Here is a 12,583-nt window from a genome sequence, read left to right on the forward strand (position 1 = left end):
AGGAAGGGCTCCCTCGGGTAATCCCCTCGGCCCGGAGCCGCCCCTCGGGCACCGGCTGTGGAGGCCTGGGAAGACCAGCCTGAAGCAGAGCTCGGGGAGCCTTCGGCCGCTTCCCGCCGAGTCCTGCCTTCCGCCTGGGCTTCGCGCCGCGAGGCTGCGGACTGCCGCGCAGGCCTCCCGCGGACCCGGCTGAGCCATAGCGGCAGGAACCGGCGGGAGCTCTGGCTCCCCGGGAGAGCGGCCAGTCAGCTTACCCTGGCTCCAAGCGAGCTACGGCCCAATTAATGGCCCGGCATGTAGTTCCCACTCTCTCTTCCCGGTCTCTCTCCAACCTGGAAGAGTGAGTGTGAGCGTGGCTTTCCGAACTAGAAAGGCATGGGTTCGGATCCTAGTTCTGCCGTTGATTGACTTGCAGTGTAAACTTCGGCAAGTGACTTAACTTCCCTACGCCTGTTTCTGATCTTTTAAGTGAGGGACAAGAAAGCCCTCTCCACATGGATGTGATGAGCGAAAGAGATCACGAATGTAAAATAACTGGATCATAGTAGGCACTTAGGAAGTTCTTTCATCACTTCCTTTCCTCTCTTCTTCCCTTTAAAAACTTTCCCGCTCTGAGCTACATTTATCAGTGAGGTTCTTAAAAACCACAGGCCCATTGCGCTGTCCGCTGGGTGCCTCATGCCACAGACCAGTTATTGAAGGGCATCCTTCCTGCAGCTTGGCTGCACCACTTCTCCAACAACCTGGCCTGCCGCATGAGTCCCAACTACCACCCCAACCCCCAGACTCCAAGCTCCACCAAGAGACTCTTGGGAGTGACAGGGTGGATGAAGAGGGATTTAGGGAATAAAACGTGATTGTAGAGAAAAACTGAATGAGCTAGTTAGTTGCAGAATCTCAGTCTCCTGGCTCTGCCTTAGAGGCGGGTTCGTGTGCAATGACTTGCTTGCCAACAGGAGGTAAGGGGCTAGTCAGGATCTGTGTAGTTTACCTTAGAACTGAGGCTGTACAAAACATACTTTTATACAAATCTTACATAAATTTCAGACGACTACATGTGAGCGTGTAATGCCCAAGCACAGACATGCTTATGTGTGCAAATGCACATGTACATCTTCATTGGCAAACACCTCGAGTGTAAGTATACAATGCCAGGCAGGAGGATGCAGCTATACACTGGGAAATTGCAGTTACAGGTACAGCTGCACTCCCAGACAACTCTATGGAGATCCCTGTGTAGGATTCTCTGAGGCCATGTTTTGCATATTTGCAAAACTTTCGAAGTTACAAGAATGTGTGTACATGCTGCACACGCACGGATGCCCTCAAATGAGGAACGGACCATCAACCCAAAGACGCGCGTGCGCGAGTGTTCACACAGACGTGTGTGTGCTCTAGCGCCTGCACAAGGCCAGCGCCCAAGCACACTGACGCCTGCACGCGTACACATAAGCATGTTTTACTGACGCATCTGGGGCACTTTCTTTCAAAGAAAGGAGGGAATGAAAATCTAATCTGGGAGTCACCGGGGTTCATCGGGAGGTTGCTCAACGGGTAGGGGAAAAAAATGTAACAACACTTGAGCGTTTGTCCGTGGTACAGCTCTGTGCCCAAGCTGGAAGGATGCAATACGTTTCCTAGAACTCGAGGGGCTGGCTCCCTTCGGAGCTGCGGGGCGGGGGGAGGAGCACTCGGTTACTCTTGCCGCGGGCTTCCCCAGAAAGATGGAAACACACCCTGCGGCTCTTCACTTCCCCCGTATCTGTAAGCACACGCTTTCTTCGCCGCCTCTCTGACCAGCAGCCCATACCCACCGCCGACCGACCCCCGAATTCCCTGACAGTCAGGATTCCCGCCGGGTGCGCCCGCCTATGTATCCCTCCGTGTCTGGCTGGGACGCGCTCGGGTCGGCAATGGGTTCAAACTTCATTTCCCGCCACGGGATCTGGGCACCCCTCCCGCCCCCCACACCACAAACAACCCCAGCCCTGAGTTCAGAGGCCGGTAACTTTGCTAATCTCCCCCAGCGGCGAGGGAGACATCGCACAACCGCTGAGCCCTGTCCACGGAGACTAAACAAGGAGAGGAACAGGCTGTAAACACACATCTTGACACGTGAGTGACATTTACACGGTGCAAGAAGCCGCAGCCGCGAGGATGGCGGCGGGTGGGGGCACAGGCATCCGCAGGTAAGTGGAACCTTCGAAAGCGCCGGAAACTGAGGCCCCTCGACGCCCCTCCCCCAGGTAGGGGAACGGACTCCCCGGGTCGCTTGAACCTGCCTTCTGTGGGAGGTGACAGGTGAACGGAATTCAGGTCCGGCTACTCTCGCCGCTGCCTACCTCCCCGCCATCTGCTTCCTCGCAGACAGGCGGACCCGGCGCATAATGAGGTAGCAGCCTCCAGCCGGCCGCCGTGACTAACTCAGAACAAAAGCTCTCCCTCCACGCCTCTCCCAACAAAGGGGCCACCAGCCCCGGCGCTCCCCGAAGGCTGCGGGGCTCCGAGCTGCCGGCTGCGGAGCTGCCGCTCGGAAACTTCCCGGGGCTGCCGGCGCCACGGAGCCGGGGCCGCGGAGGGAGGAAGCACATGCCGCCCAGAGAAAGTGAGGCCGGGCCTGGCGGGGGAAGAGGGGGCGGGAGCCGGGCAGCCGCGGAAGGAGGGTGATTGATCAGTGCGCCGTTCCCGGCGCTCTGTCCCGTTATTAGAGGCGGCCAAAGCAGGGCCACGCAATAACCTCCGAATCGCCAACTAATTGACGCTGCAGGCAACTACTTCATTGTGCGCGCTGGTTTTATGTCTTCATAGCCGGTGATTGACAAGGTGTAATTAGTCATCTCACTCGGTGATAAACATGGGCACCCTCCTCCCGCGGCATCAGGCCGTGTGTACCAGCAGAGGAAGCGATAGTTGACGCTGATATACCATTAAATCAAAATGAAGACGTTCAGAAGTGTGTGTTTGCTGTGACGCTCTGATGGTTTATTTCTCAAATACGGCACCAACAGATTTACTTGATTTGCAAGTTAACTACAACATTAACTGGTTTTATTTATTTTGCCTCTTCTTTCCTTTTCCTAGGCAGGGATGTTGCTCTTGGAGAATGTGAAGACAGTTTGCTTCTTGACAAGCGAGCGAACGGGCGCCCAGATTTTTGCAGCCTCTCGAGTCTCTCCCGAGGGAAAGGCAGGCAGAGAAAACGCCTGATTTGGGAGCCACCAGGGAAGGATTCCGCGCAGGGGGAGCCGCCCTCTTTGGCCCCAGACCGGCCTGCCGGGGGGACCCCCTTTGGGCACAGCCAGCAGATGACCTGAAACACTGAGGATGGTGCTGGGGGTTGGGGTGGGGAAAGCCTTTTGGATAATAACTGCAAAGAAGAAAGAGGTGAAGACAACTGTTCTTCTCTGCCTTGCAGGAGGAGGAACTGTGTTCTTAGAGCTGTTGGCTGCAGTCACAGGGCCAGTTGCCTGCCTCGGTTCCCTGAGTAAAGTGTAATGTCTCCTGTTCTCAGGGTTGCACCCTTCAGCAAATTATATACCTTGCTCAGCTGTGAAGTAGGTCTTGCTTAGGAAAGTGTGTGTGTGTGTGTTTATGGGGGTGTGTCTCTCTATAGTGAGGCTGCTAGTAGAGGTGCTAGTTATTCATTTCAAAAACCTGGTGGTTAAAAACTTTAAAAAGGGAGGGAGCATCGCTGGTTGGGCTCCCTGGGATTGCTGGGGTCTGTCTTGACTATAATCCTGGTTAGAGAATGAGGACTGAACGGAAACTACCAACAACTGAAAGCCCACTTCCAGTGTATCACACAGGCCCCCAGGAACCCCCCAGTGGGGAAAGCTCCCTGCACTTTCCCCTTCTCTCTAACCTCTGTCTTGAGTTTGTTTAGCAGAGGAATGGTGATTCCTTGCCACCATGCAGGAATGTGGGGTTGTGGACATCTCCAAGAAGAGACAGGGTGAAGCCGAGTCACAAGGATGACAGAAAAGTCTCATATTTTCAAAAATGACCGCCTTCTACCCAGGCCTGGGCAGGGGAGGCAAAGAGGGGAGTGTTTTTATACTGATGTGAGAGGCTGTCAGTCAGCAGCAAATCAGCTCACGCATGGCCAGTTTATGAAATCAAGTCTTTTTGCCTTGGTCAAACCTTACCGAAAATCTGCTGGTTACTCATAGCGACAATATAAATTAGCTGGTCCTTAGTTTTTTTGAGGAAGAACACCAAGTCTGTTGATAGATAAATGGCTTGGCCCGACTCAGGCAGAGAGGAGCCCAATTCCTCCTCCTCTTATCCCTGCAGCGATCTGAACAGTTCCGAAACCGCCTCCCAGGGCGTCAGCTGAGCAGGTTGGGGAACTAACCAGGGCCCTCTCTCTAGGGCCCTGTTAAATGCACTGAACTTAAAATGAAACACGAAGTGTGAAATTCAGGTTTGAACATGATGCATCAGGAAACGTGGAGGTTGGCAGCCCTTTTCTCCCTCCTGCCTTTCAGTAGCAGGTATTAATATTGTATTAAATGTTATGAGAAAGTAAAGGCTGCGGAGAGGAATGTGCTCAGATGCAATTTTGTCAAGGTTTTTATCTGTGATTATGATTCCAGATGTAGAAACTCCCGGAGGAGGGAAATGAGGGGCTGCTGGCGTGTGACATGTGTTTTAAGGTGTTTGGCAGTGTTTCTCAAAGTGGTGACAAAATGTTCAATTTTATTACAGGGAATCGGCAAAAGAAATATGAATAAACTAGGCTGGAGAGTGTTCATCTCAGCAGAGGATTTACCATTATTGATTAGGGTGGGGAAAGTTTGTATCTGGGTCCGCTTAAATCACATTGTCAACAATGTAAACCTGTCAGATCAGATTATTCTGAAAGCACTATCGTAACAAATACACAACAGCTAATTGCATCTCTCTACCTTCTAATTTCCATGCAAGATGTAAACTGCTCTGGAAGCACACACAAAAAGTAAATATTGCAACGTGTCATTTTTTAAAACTGGTGTACCTACCACCATTGCTTGAGAGTCATTTTTCTTAACCCAGAATATTACTCAGTCCTAGAAGGGACCCTAGTCCTAGAATTTTGCTCATTCTCTTAATCTGGTTGCTTTTTAGGTAGGAGCACAACTAACAGCAATGAATTTCCTCACACAGGGAACCACATTTTGCTAAAAGGAAAATTAGGAAGATTGTATGGGGAAAAAAAGTGGGGATGGGGGAGGAAGCAGCTGAACTCTTGACAGACAACTCTTGTATCTACATGCGCTTGAGTCTGGAAAAATTCCTACCACAGTCTTTTCTCCATTCAGAGACATCTTGCCACCCTTCTCTGACAGCAGTACACCCCTAAACTCTATTTTCAAGCAAAGGTTCCCTCATAAACCTTTTATGAGCTTCACATACACTAATCGACGCGGGTACCCAGCTAGCGATGACTAGACTGGAGGAGGATTTGGTAAACATTTCCATAGAACAAAAAGAGGGGGTTTTGGCTAAAGATGCTGGGCTTGGCTCTCCCACGAGTCCTCAACCAGAGACTCTCGGCACACACAGGACACATTACTGCATATGGATTGCCCCACATCTAGCACACGCAGTCTGGTCTGTCAGCCCATTTCCCGAAGCTCACAAGTATTCAGCCCCAGCCCTTCCTTAATCCCGGCTAAAGAATGTTGATTTTGGCTTTCCAGCCACTGGCACTACTTTACCATCACAAAACATACTGGTTCCTAGCACAAATCGCACCTTCCTGGGAAGGAAGAAGGCTCCTCTCCTGTGAAGTGGTACATTTCCGAGGGGAACAGTGAGGTTGAACGGAAGGGAAAATGCTCAGCGTGGTCACCATCTCTCCCTGCGCTTTCATCAGAGCCCTTTCTCTACCCCAGCCCAACTTTCCACTGGCTTGATTAGCAAACCTCTACTGCTATTTGGGGAGCTGGCATTGTCTCCTTAGGTGAGGAACGAGTCATTTCCCACAGAAGCTTCAACCGAAGCCCAACCTCTTGCCCCCTCCCCCATTTTTATTCTTCCATTAATTAAAACAACTAATGTTCCATCGATTATCTTTGCATGAATGAAAATCATTACGGGCCCTTGCAGGTATATGGGAAATTCTGTTTGCTCAAGTATTCACTTTGATTTCCAATAGACTCATTTTCCCAGGCATAAAGAAATTCAAACAAAACAAAACAAAAACAAAAACAGAATCTCCTGACACTTTGCAGTAAAGTATGAAGACTGGTAGTAATGAGCTTGTGCCGATCTCTTGCAGGAAGGAATGCTCAGATGGCCCTGTTTTAGAGCTGAATTGTACTATCTGGTAAAGGCTTCTAGACAGTTAAGGCAAATGTGGATAGGTCATCAGACCTAGATTTTGAATTTGTGCTTGTGTTGAAGCAGATGAGCTCATCCAAATTTACTTTTAAGCTACCATCAGTCCTCAAAAGTAAAAAGGCAGGGGACAATCATCTCTGGAATTTCCCGGCTAGTTGGCCATTTCAGCTTGCATCTCCATTTCTGGGGGCTGCCATAATTAGAGCGATCTATTTTGCATTTACTTCTCTTTGCAAGCACTACATTATTCACTCTTTCCTGTGCTTATTAAACAGTGCCACCTGCACCAAATTCAACAAAGCTCTTCCATCAGTCAGCCCAGTAAGGATCCCGGACCATATATTATCATTAATTGAAGCTCAATTGAATAGCTGACGATAGAGGCATGAGTAAAAGCAATACATTTTCTAGGACCTGCTTATAAGAATGTTTGAGGCAAAAAAAAAAAAAAATCCCCAAATTGTCATTTTTACAAACTCATTTCATTCTCTCTGTATAGTAATTCAAGCAGCAATTAGCAAGTCTTTTAATTAATGAACTACTCCCTGTATGTCACCAAGGTGCCTGCAGCACAAATGTCCTTCATAAGGCACTAGCAGATGCAGTCAATATTTTGTCACCCAAAGCCTTCGAAGCTGACCACCTCGATAGCCCTAATACTATCAAAAGCATCTGAAGAGGCAGGGACAAGGCTGGGAGGCAGAGGACAATCTTGAGAAAACTAGCCGTGGATACCCTGAATCCAGAGAGAGGGAGTGGCAGGAAGAAGGGATCCAGAGACAGAAAAGAGAGGTAGAAAATGAGTGTAGGTAGATACCAGCGGTTAAAGAAAAGCCCAGAAAGTTTCTAGCAAAGATGGGACCATCTCTGAGTCTCAGCTATAACAAACTCGATCTAAATGCTGATGGTTTACACATTTTTAAGAGCATCATACCTCCCTGTGCCTTGTGCTTTAAAAAGCTCTCTGCTTTGTTCAAAATACTGCTTATCTTTGGCATTGTCAACAGCTCTGCATCTGGGAGAGATTAATTAAGTGATAGGTCAGGCACAATGAGGTGAAAGGGCATGTCCACCCAATCAGGACTGATTCATCCATTTCTAGGTGAATCAACTTTGTTGAGGGATGCCAATTTCAGTTCCATTTTCAGGGAGGATTTATCAATAGGAATGCCTGAGCTCCCCCAGTGAGGGGCTCTTAGATGGAAAAGCTACTTCCAGACAGAAAAATCTAAAATCCACACTCTCTTTTACAGATATAAAACCAAAACGTAACTATAAATTGTCTGTATGCTTAAGTTTCACTGATCTAGGTGAAGGCTGATTTTCTTGAACATGACCTTTTACAAAACCACTAATTGGATGATTACAAATAAGACTGCCATGCAACACAATTTTAAAAAATAAAGACTTTGCTTTCTTTTCTCCCCCTTCTCAACTGTTCCTCATTGCCTCTTCCTTTCAAAGTCCACTTTTAATTTCTAGAGGCAAAGTGAAAGAGACAGGAGGAAAGAGAGAGAATGTAAGAGAAATAGAGAGGTTGTCTAAGTGTTCGCTGAATTTTTCCAGACCAATTAGAGGTTATCTTTAAATCTTCACTCCTCCATGTCCCCCACACTTTTCTAAAAAATCTTTAGTGAGAAATCAGCTAATTGGAAAGGCCATGTGGCCAGTTCACCCTGTTCCTAACCAGAAGGGTTTTAAGGACCTTGGATCCTACTCCCCAAAATGACACTCTCCCCATCTCTTCAGCAGCATGTCAGTCTGGGTCAAAACTGTGGTTGCCTGTGTGTGTTGGGGGGGGGGGGAGCGGTGTGCAGGGGGGAGGTACTGGTGAGAGAGAGACAGAGACAGAGAGGGAAGTAGACTCCCAGCCTGTGTAATGCTCAAGTAAAGTGACTGTTTTGAGTAGACCCCAAACAAAACACTTGGAATATTTTCACTCAGTTGGTGAACACCCCTGGCAAATGAAGTTCTCCTTTTACAAGGTGTGGTGGGGGTGGGGTGGGGTGGGGGGAGGAGTAAACAATGGTTTGTGTTTTTTGTAACTGACCAACCATTTCCCCTTCTCCAAAGAAATGTAGAATGCCAGTTTCTTAACTATCCAATTCTTTAAATCATCTGGGATCCATCTATATTTATAAAACTGAGCAGAAACACTTAACAGCCTGATCAATAGCCATTGACCATCAGTGCACCTCACACCCTAACATGCACAGCTTGATCATGTATATTTGATCATCGAAAAATTCAAAGCATCTTGCAGCAGTGTATCAAGCTCCCCATAAAACAGTCTATCTTTTTCTGTGGTCTTAAAAAGAGTGTTGGTTTCTCTCTCTCCTGATTTCATCTATCTATTTACACACACACACACACACACACACACACCTCCCTTCCTGGAGAGTTTATTGCTCATATATTTGATGAAGAACAAGGTAATTAACTGTGAGGCTGTACATCTGGGCGGTACTTCATATCCACTGTAATAATAAAACATTTTTCCCCCATTTTAGCAGAAGAAAGGCTAGTCCTGCCCACAGATTCAGAGGACCCCAGAGTCTCCATCTGCAAAGCCTCCTTGTTATAAATCCTGCCTCCCTCTTAAGTGATGGCACGCACAATTGCACCAAGGGGCACTAAGTGTATCTGTAAAAAAAAAAAAAAAAAAGCATCATTGGAAAAGCTTGTCCCTTCTCCAAGATTCAGCATCAGATACTAGGGGTTAGGAACAGACACGGCTGGCTCCTCTGTCCCTAGTCTCTTTGGCAGGAAACGGGAACAGGAGTGCAAAGGGCTTGTCCTAGGAAGAGACACAAGTAGAAGGGGTGTATATTGGGATCTCAAGGGCTGATCTCATGTCCTAAGCACATGCCACTAAGCTCCAATATTCCCAAAAAGGACTCAGCCCTGCACACTTTTCTGATATTCCAAGGTCAAAATACCAGAAACTGGTTCTAAGTTTCTCCAATCTGTCGAAACTGCTCCAACCATCGGGTCAGAGGAATACCAGCTGGCAAGCCTGCTCCAAGCCTGCAGCACAGCCTTTCTAACCCCAACCCCAGAGACCACCTCCCACCCCCATCCCCAGCCAGCAAAACAAATTACCTGCAGAACCTCCCATTTCTGGAGTCCCCTGCTCTGTATTCCAAAGAGTGCCCAGAACAAATTTCTCGGGGCCCTTCCTTCTAAAAGCAGCAGCATCTGGGCAGAGGCTCCCTCCTTTATATGCGGGGGGTGGAGGGGGGAGACTTCATATGATAATACATGTAATATGATATGGAATGACAGAATGCATGACAGTTGCCCATAATACGGAGAAGTCAGTCAAAGGACAGAGGGGACATTTGGATAATTACCATCCATTGGCTAGTCAATCACGCGAACAGAGAGAAACTGCACAAAACCCACAATGGAGTTGGGAAACAAAAGAGACCCGAGCCAGACTCAGGATTAACCGGTCTAAAGCGATCTAAATGCTTTTGTATCTGAAGAACTGAGGCTCCTAGGTTGCCCCCCCTTCCCACTCCCAGGGAACTAATTGCGGGGATCAGAGTTAAAGCCCTCTCCCTCCTTTCCCCTTTCTCTTTGTAGACTGCTCACCACGCAGAAAAAAAAAAATGATTTTTCTCTCTGTGTTCATTAAACTATTTTAAAGTTAAAGGGGTGGGGGAGGGAGCCTCCATGTGGGCCCTCAGCCCAGAAGCTGGGGTTCTTCAGTCTTGGAAGAGGCTGGGACAGTCTCAGTTGGTGTCAATTCTTTGTTTCTGGGTGAAGTCTTCCCTCCTCGCCCCTGGAAACAGATGCCCCATTCACCTGGGCAGCTGCCCTTTGCCTGGAGGCTAATGGGGATGGCTGGTACCTGTTTTGGGTGAGGAGTGCCCCTAACTGGCTCCTGCACCAGAAACAGACAGGTCCATCCCCTCGTTGAAAACTCAAATGGAGTCAGCATCCTCAGAATTAAACGGTGTGAAAGGGTGATAGAGAAGGAACTCTAGCCTTCATAGTGGGTAAGAGAGAAGACGACGGTGGTAAATTGTGAGAAGAGAAAATCTGCTTCTCAACCGGGGAGTGAGAAAGACGAAGAAAATCCTTCTCAATGAGGCAGGGAGAGACTATGCTTACTTGGGGAACGGGATGAGAAGGGATTCCTGCCTGAAAAAAGAGAGAGGCAAAGAGGTGATTCCTCAAAAGAGACAGAGGAAAACGGTCCCATAAATTTATAGAGACTCTGAGATGAAGGTGAGAGAGGAGGCGAATTCCTTAAAAGATAAAAGATACGGGCAGAAATGTCTGTCTGAGAGCGAGACCCCCGAGTTCCAGGGAGGAAAGACGGGCAACTGTCTCACCCATAAATTCCCACCGGGTCCTCCGACGCGATTCTAACTCGCCCAGCGCCCTCCCGGCCCGCGGGGCTCGCGTGTCCCCGCTCGGTGGCAGCGGCGTCTCCCAGTCCCGGCACGCGGGTGCCAGCCGCGCCCCGGTCCACAGCCCCCTGCCCCTCGGGGCGGCCGGGGAGCCCTCTTACCTTTCCGAGTCCTCCGCCGCGGGTGTGGCCTGCTCGGCGGGCAGCCCCAGGCCAGGGCCGAGGGGCGAGGGGCGGGGGCGCGGGGCTGGGGGGGAGCGGCAGGGTGAGGGCCGGGGGCGCTGGCACGGTGCCCAGGGGAGGCGAGGGGGCAGCGGGCAGCCCCAGGGCCCGCGGGCGAACACGGCCGAGCCGGAGGAGGGGCGCGGAGCGCGGGGCCGAGGAGGGGCGCCGGGGGGCGGGGAGCTCCAGCCTGCGGGACCGGCCCGGGAGCCGGGCGAGGCGCGGGAGGGAGGCCTCGCGCCTGGGGAAGCCGAGGACCCGTCGCGCGGGTCCCCTCGGCTGACAAATCAATCAGGGCCCGCCGAGCCGGGGCACTGCCGCCGTCGCTGCGGGGCTCGCGACTCCCCGGCCCGGCCCGCGCCGCCAGCTGCCGGCCGCCTCGGGTCCGCACGGGCCGGCGTCGCGGGCGGGGCGGCGGTCACCCGGCTGCGGGCGCGTGCTGCCCGGGCGGAGGCGGGGACGGGGGCCCGCGCGGCGCCGCATCCCGGCCTCTCCTCCCCCGCCCGCCGCCCGCCCGCGCCCGCCCGCGCCCGCCGCGCGCTACCCCCGCGCTCGCCCCGCACTGTCACTAGCTCGGGCCGTTCCGTCGGTCCGTCTCTGCCCGCCTCCCCGTGTGTCTCTCCATCTCCCGGTCTCTGTCGCGTTTCTCGGTCTCCCTTCCTCTCCCAGTCCCTCCCGCTGTCCCCAGCTCTCTTGCTCGCGGCGCCTGTTTCCTCTGCCTCCGTAGGGCTGATTCTCTTACCCTCTCTCCTCGGTCGTTCTCACCATTATCACCCACACTCTCCTCTTTCTTTCTTTCTGCCTCCCCTCACTCCCCACCCCTCCTTGCTCCCGATGCTCAGGAGGACTATGTATCTCTCCCGCCTTGAAGCAGCAGCCCCAGCCCTGGAATCAGAACTTAGTCCATTTCTCTGCTCTGAGACCTCGGACCAGTCACTTCCTCCCTCCCAGCTGCAGTTTCCGTGTCTGAAAGGAGTTAATAAGTCGCTCGCTCTCTCGGTGATGTGGTTGGGAGGGGCGCCGCCGCGAGGAGGGCAGGCGGGAAGTGTTCCTGGACTCTGGTTGTCCCTCTTGGAGTTCACACTTACCCAAGTGCAGCAGTCAGTGTGGCAGCTGCCTGGCGACTAGGGCTCACCAAGTGTCAAGTGTGCCCCGCAGAACCAGTTGCCCAGCCTCCTGGGCCAGACAGCTACCAAATGGCCAGTTCAGCAGGGGAGGTCAAGTGTGGGGTCTCAGAAGCCAAAGGTGGGTTCTTCTGGGGTCTGGAAAGCCTCTTGTGAGAAACATCTGTGGTCCTCAGGGCAGATCTCAGAGATGGATTCAACATCTCATGCCCTGGCACTTGCTGGTTCCTCTTTCATTGACACCAAGCAGAAGGGCAACACTCTCTCCTGTCCTTAAACCCAAGCAGGAAAAAGCCTACTCCTCCCTGACTTAACACACAGACACACACACACATACACTGAATGACTTTTAAGCTTCAAAGATGTTTCCTGGATGGAGTGTGGCTTCAGAGACAACCTGTCTTGTGAATAGCTGTACCCTCAGTGTAATCCTCATTATGAATTTTTTGAGTGAAAGCTGCTGCTGCTGCTGCTAATTCGCTTCAGTCGTGTCCGACTCTGTGCGACCCCATAGACGGCAGCCCACCAGGCTCCCCCGTCCCTGGGATTCTCA

At 51.3% G+C, this 12,583-nt stretch overlaps 1 protein-coding gene across 2 annotated transcripts in view; it reads right to left on the reverse strand.

The window, feature by feature from the left end:
• LHX2 (LIM homeobox 2) overlaps window positions 1-11,874 on the reverse strand; it is a 31,969-nt gene extending 20,095 nt beyond the window's left edge. The window contains exon 1 of one of the 2 annotated variants that reach the window (XM_027966458.2): window positions 11,649-11,874. Coding sequence is in view for 1 of the 2 variants with exons in the window: in XM_042245720.2 (XP_042101654.1) it covers window positions 9,427-9,522 (96 nt within the window). In the remaining variant the exon portion in view is untranslated. Of the gene's footprint in view, window positions 1-9,426; window positions 10,906-11,648 lie in introns of those variants that run through there. The other variant, XM_042245720.2, reaches the window with a different exon arrangement.
• Between the last annotated feature and the right edge of the window lie 709 nt (window positions 11,875-12,583).

Source organism: Ovis aries, chromosome 3 (assembly GCF_016772045.2).
Source record: "Ovis aries strain OAR_USU_Benz2616 breed Rambouillet chromosome 3, ARS-UI_Ramb_v3.0, whole genome shotgun sequence".
Lineage (NCBI taxonomy): Eukaryota > Metazoa > Chordata > Mammalia > Artiodactyla > Bovidae > Ovis > Ovis aries.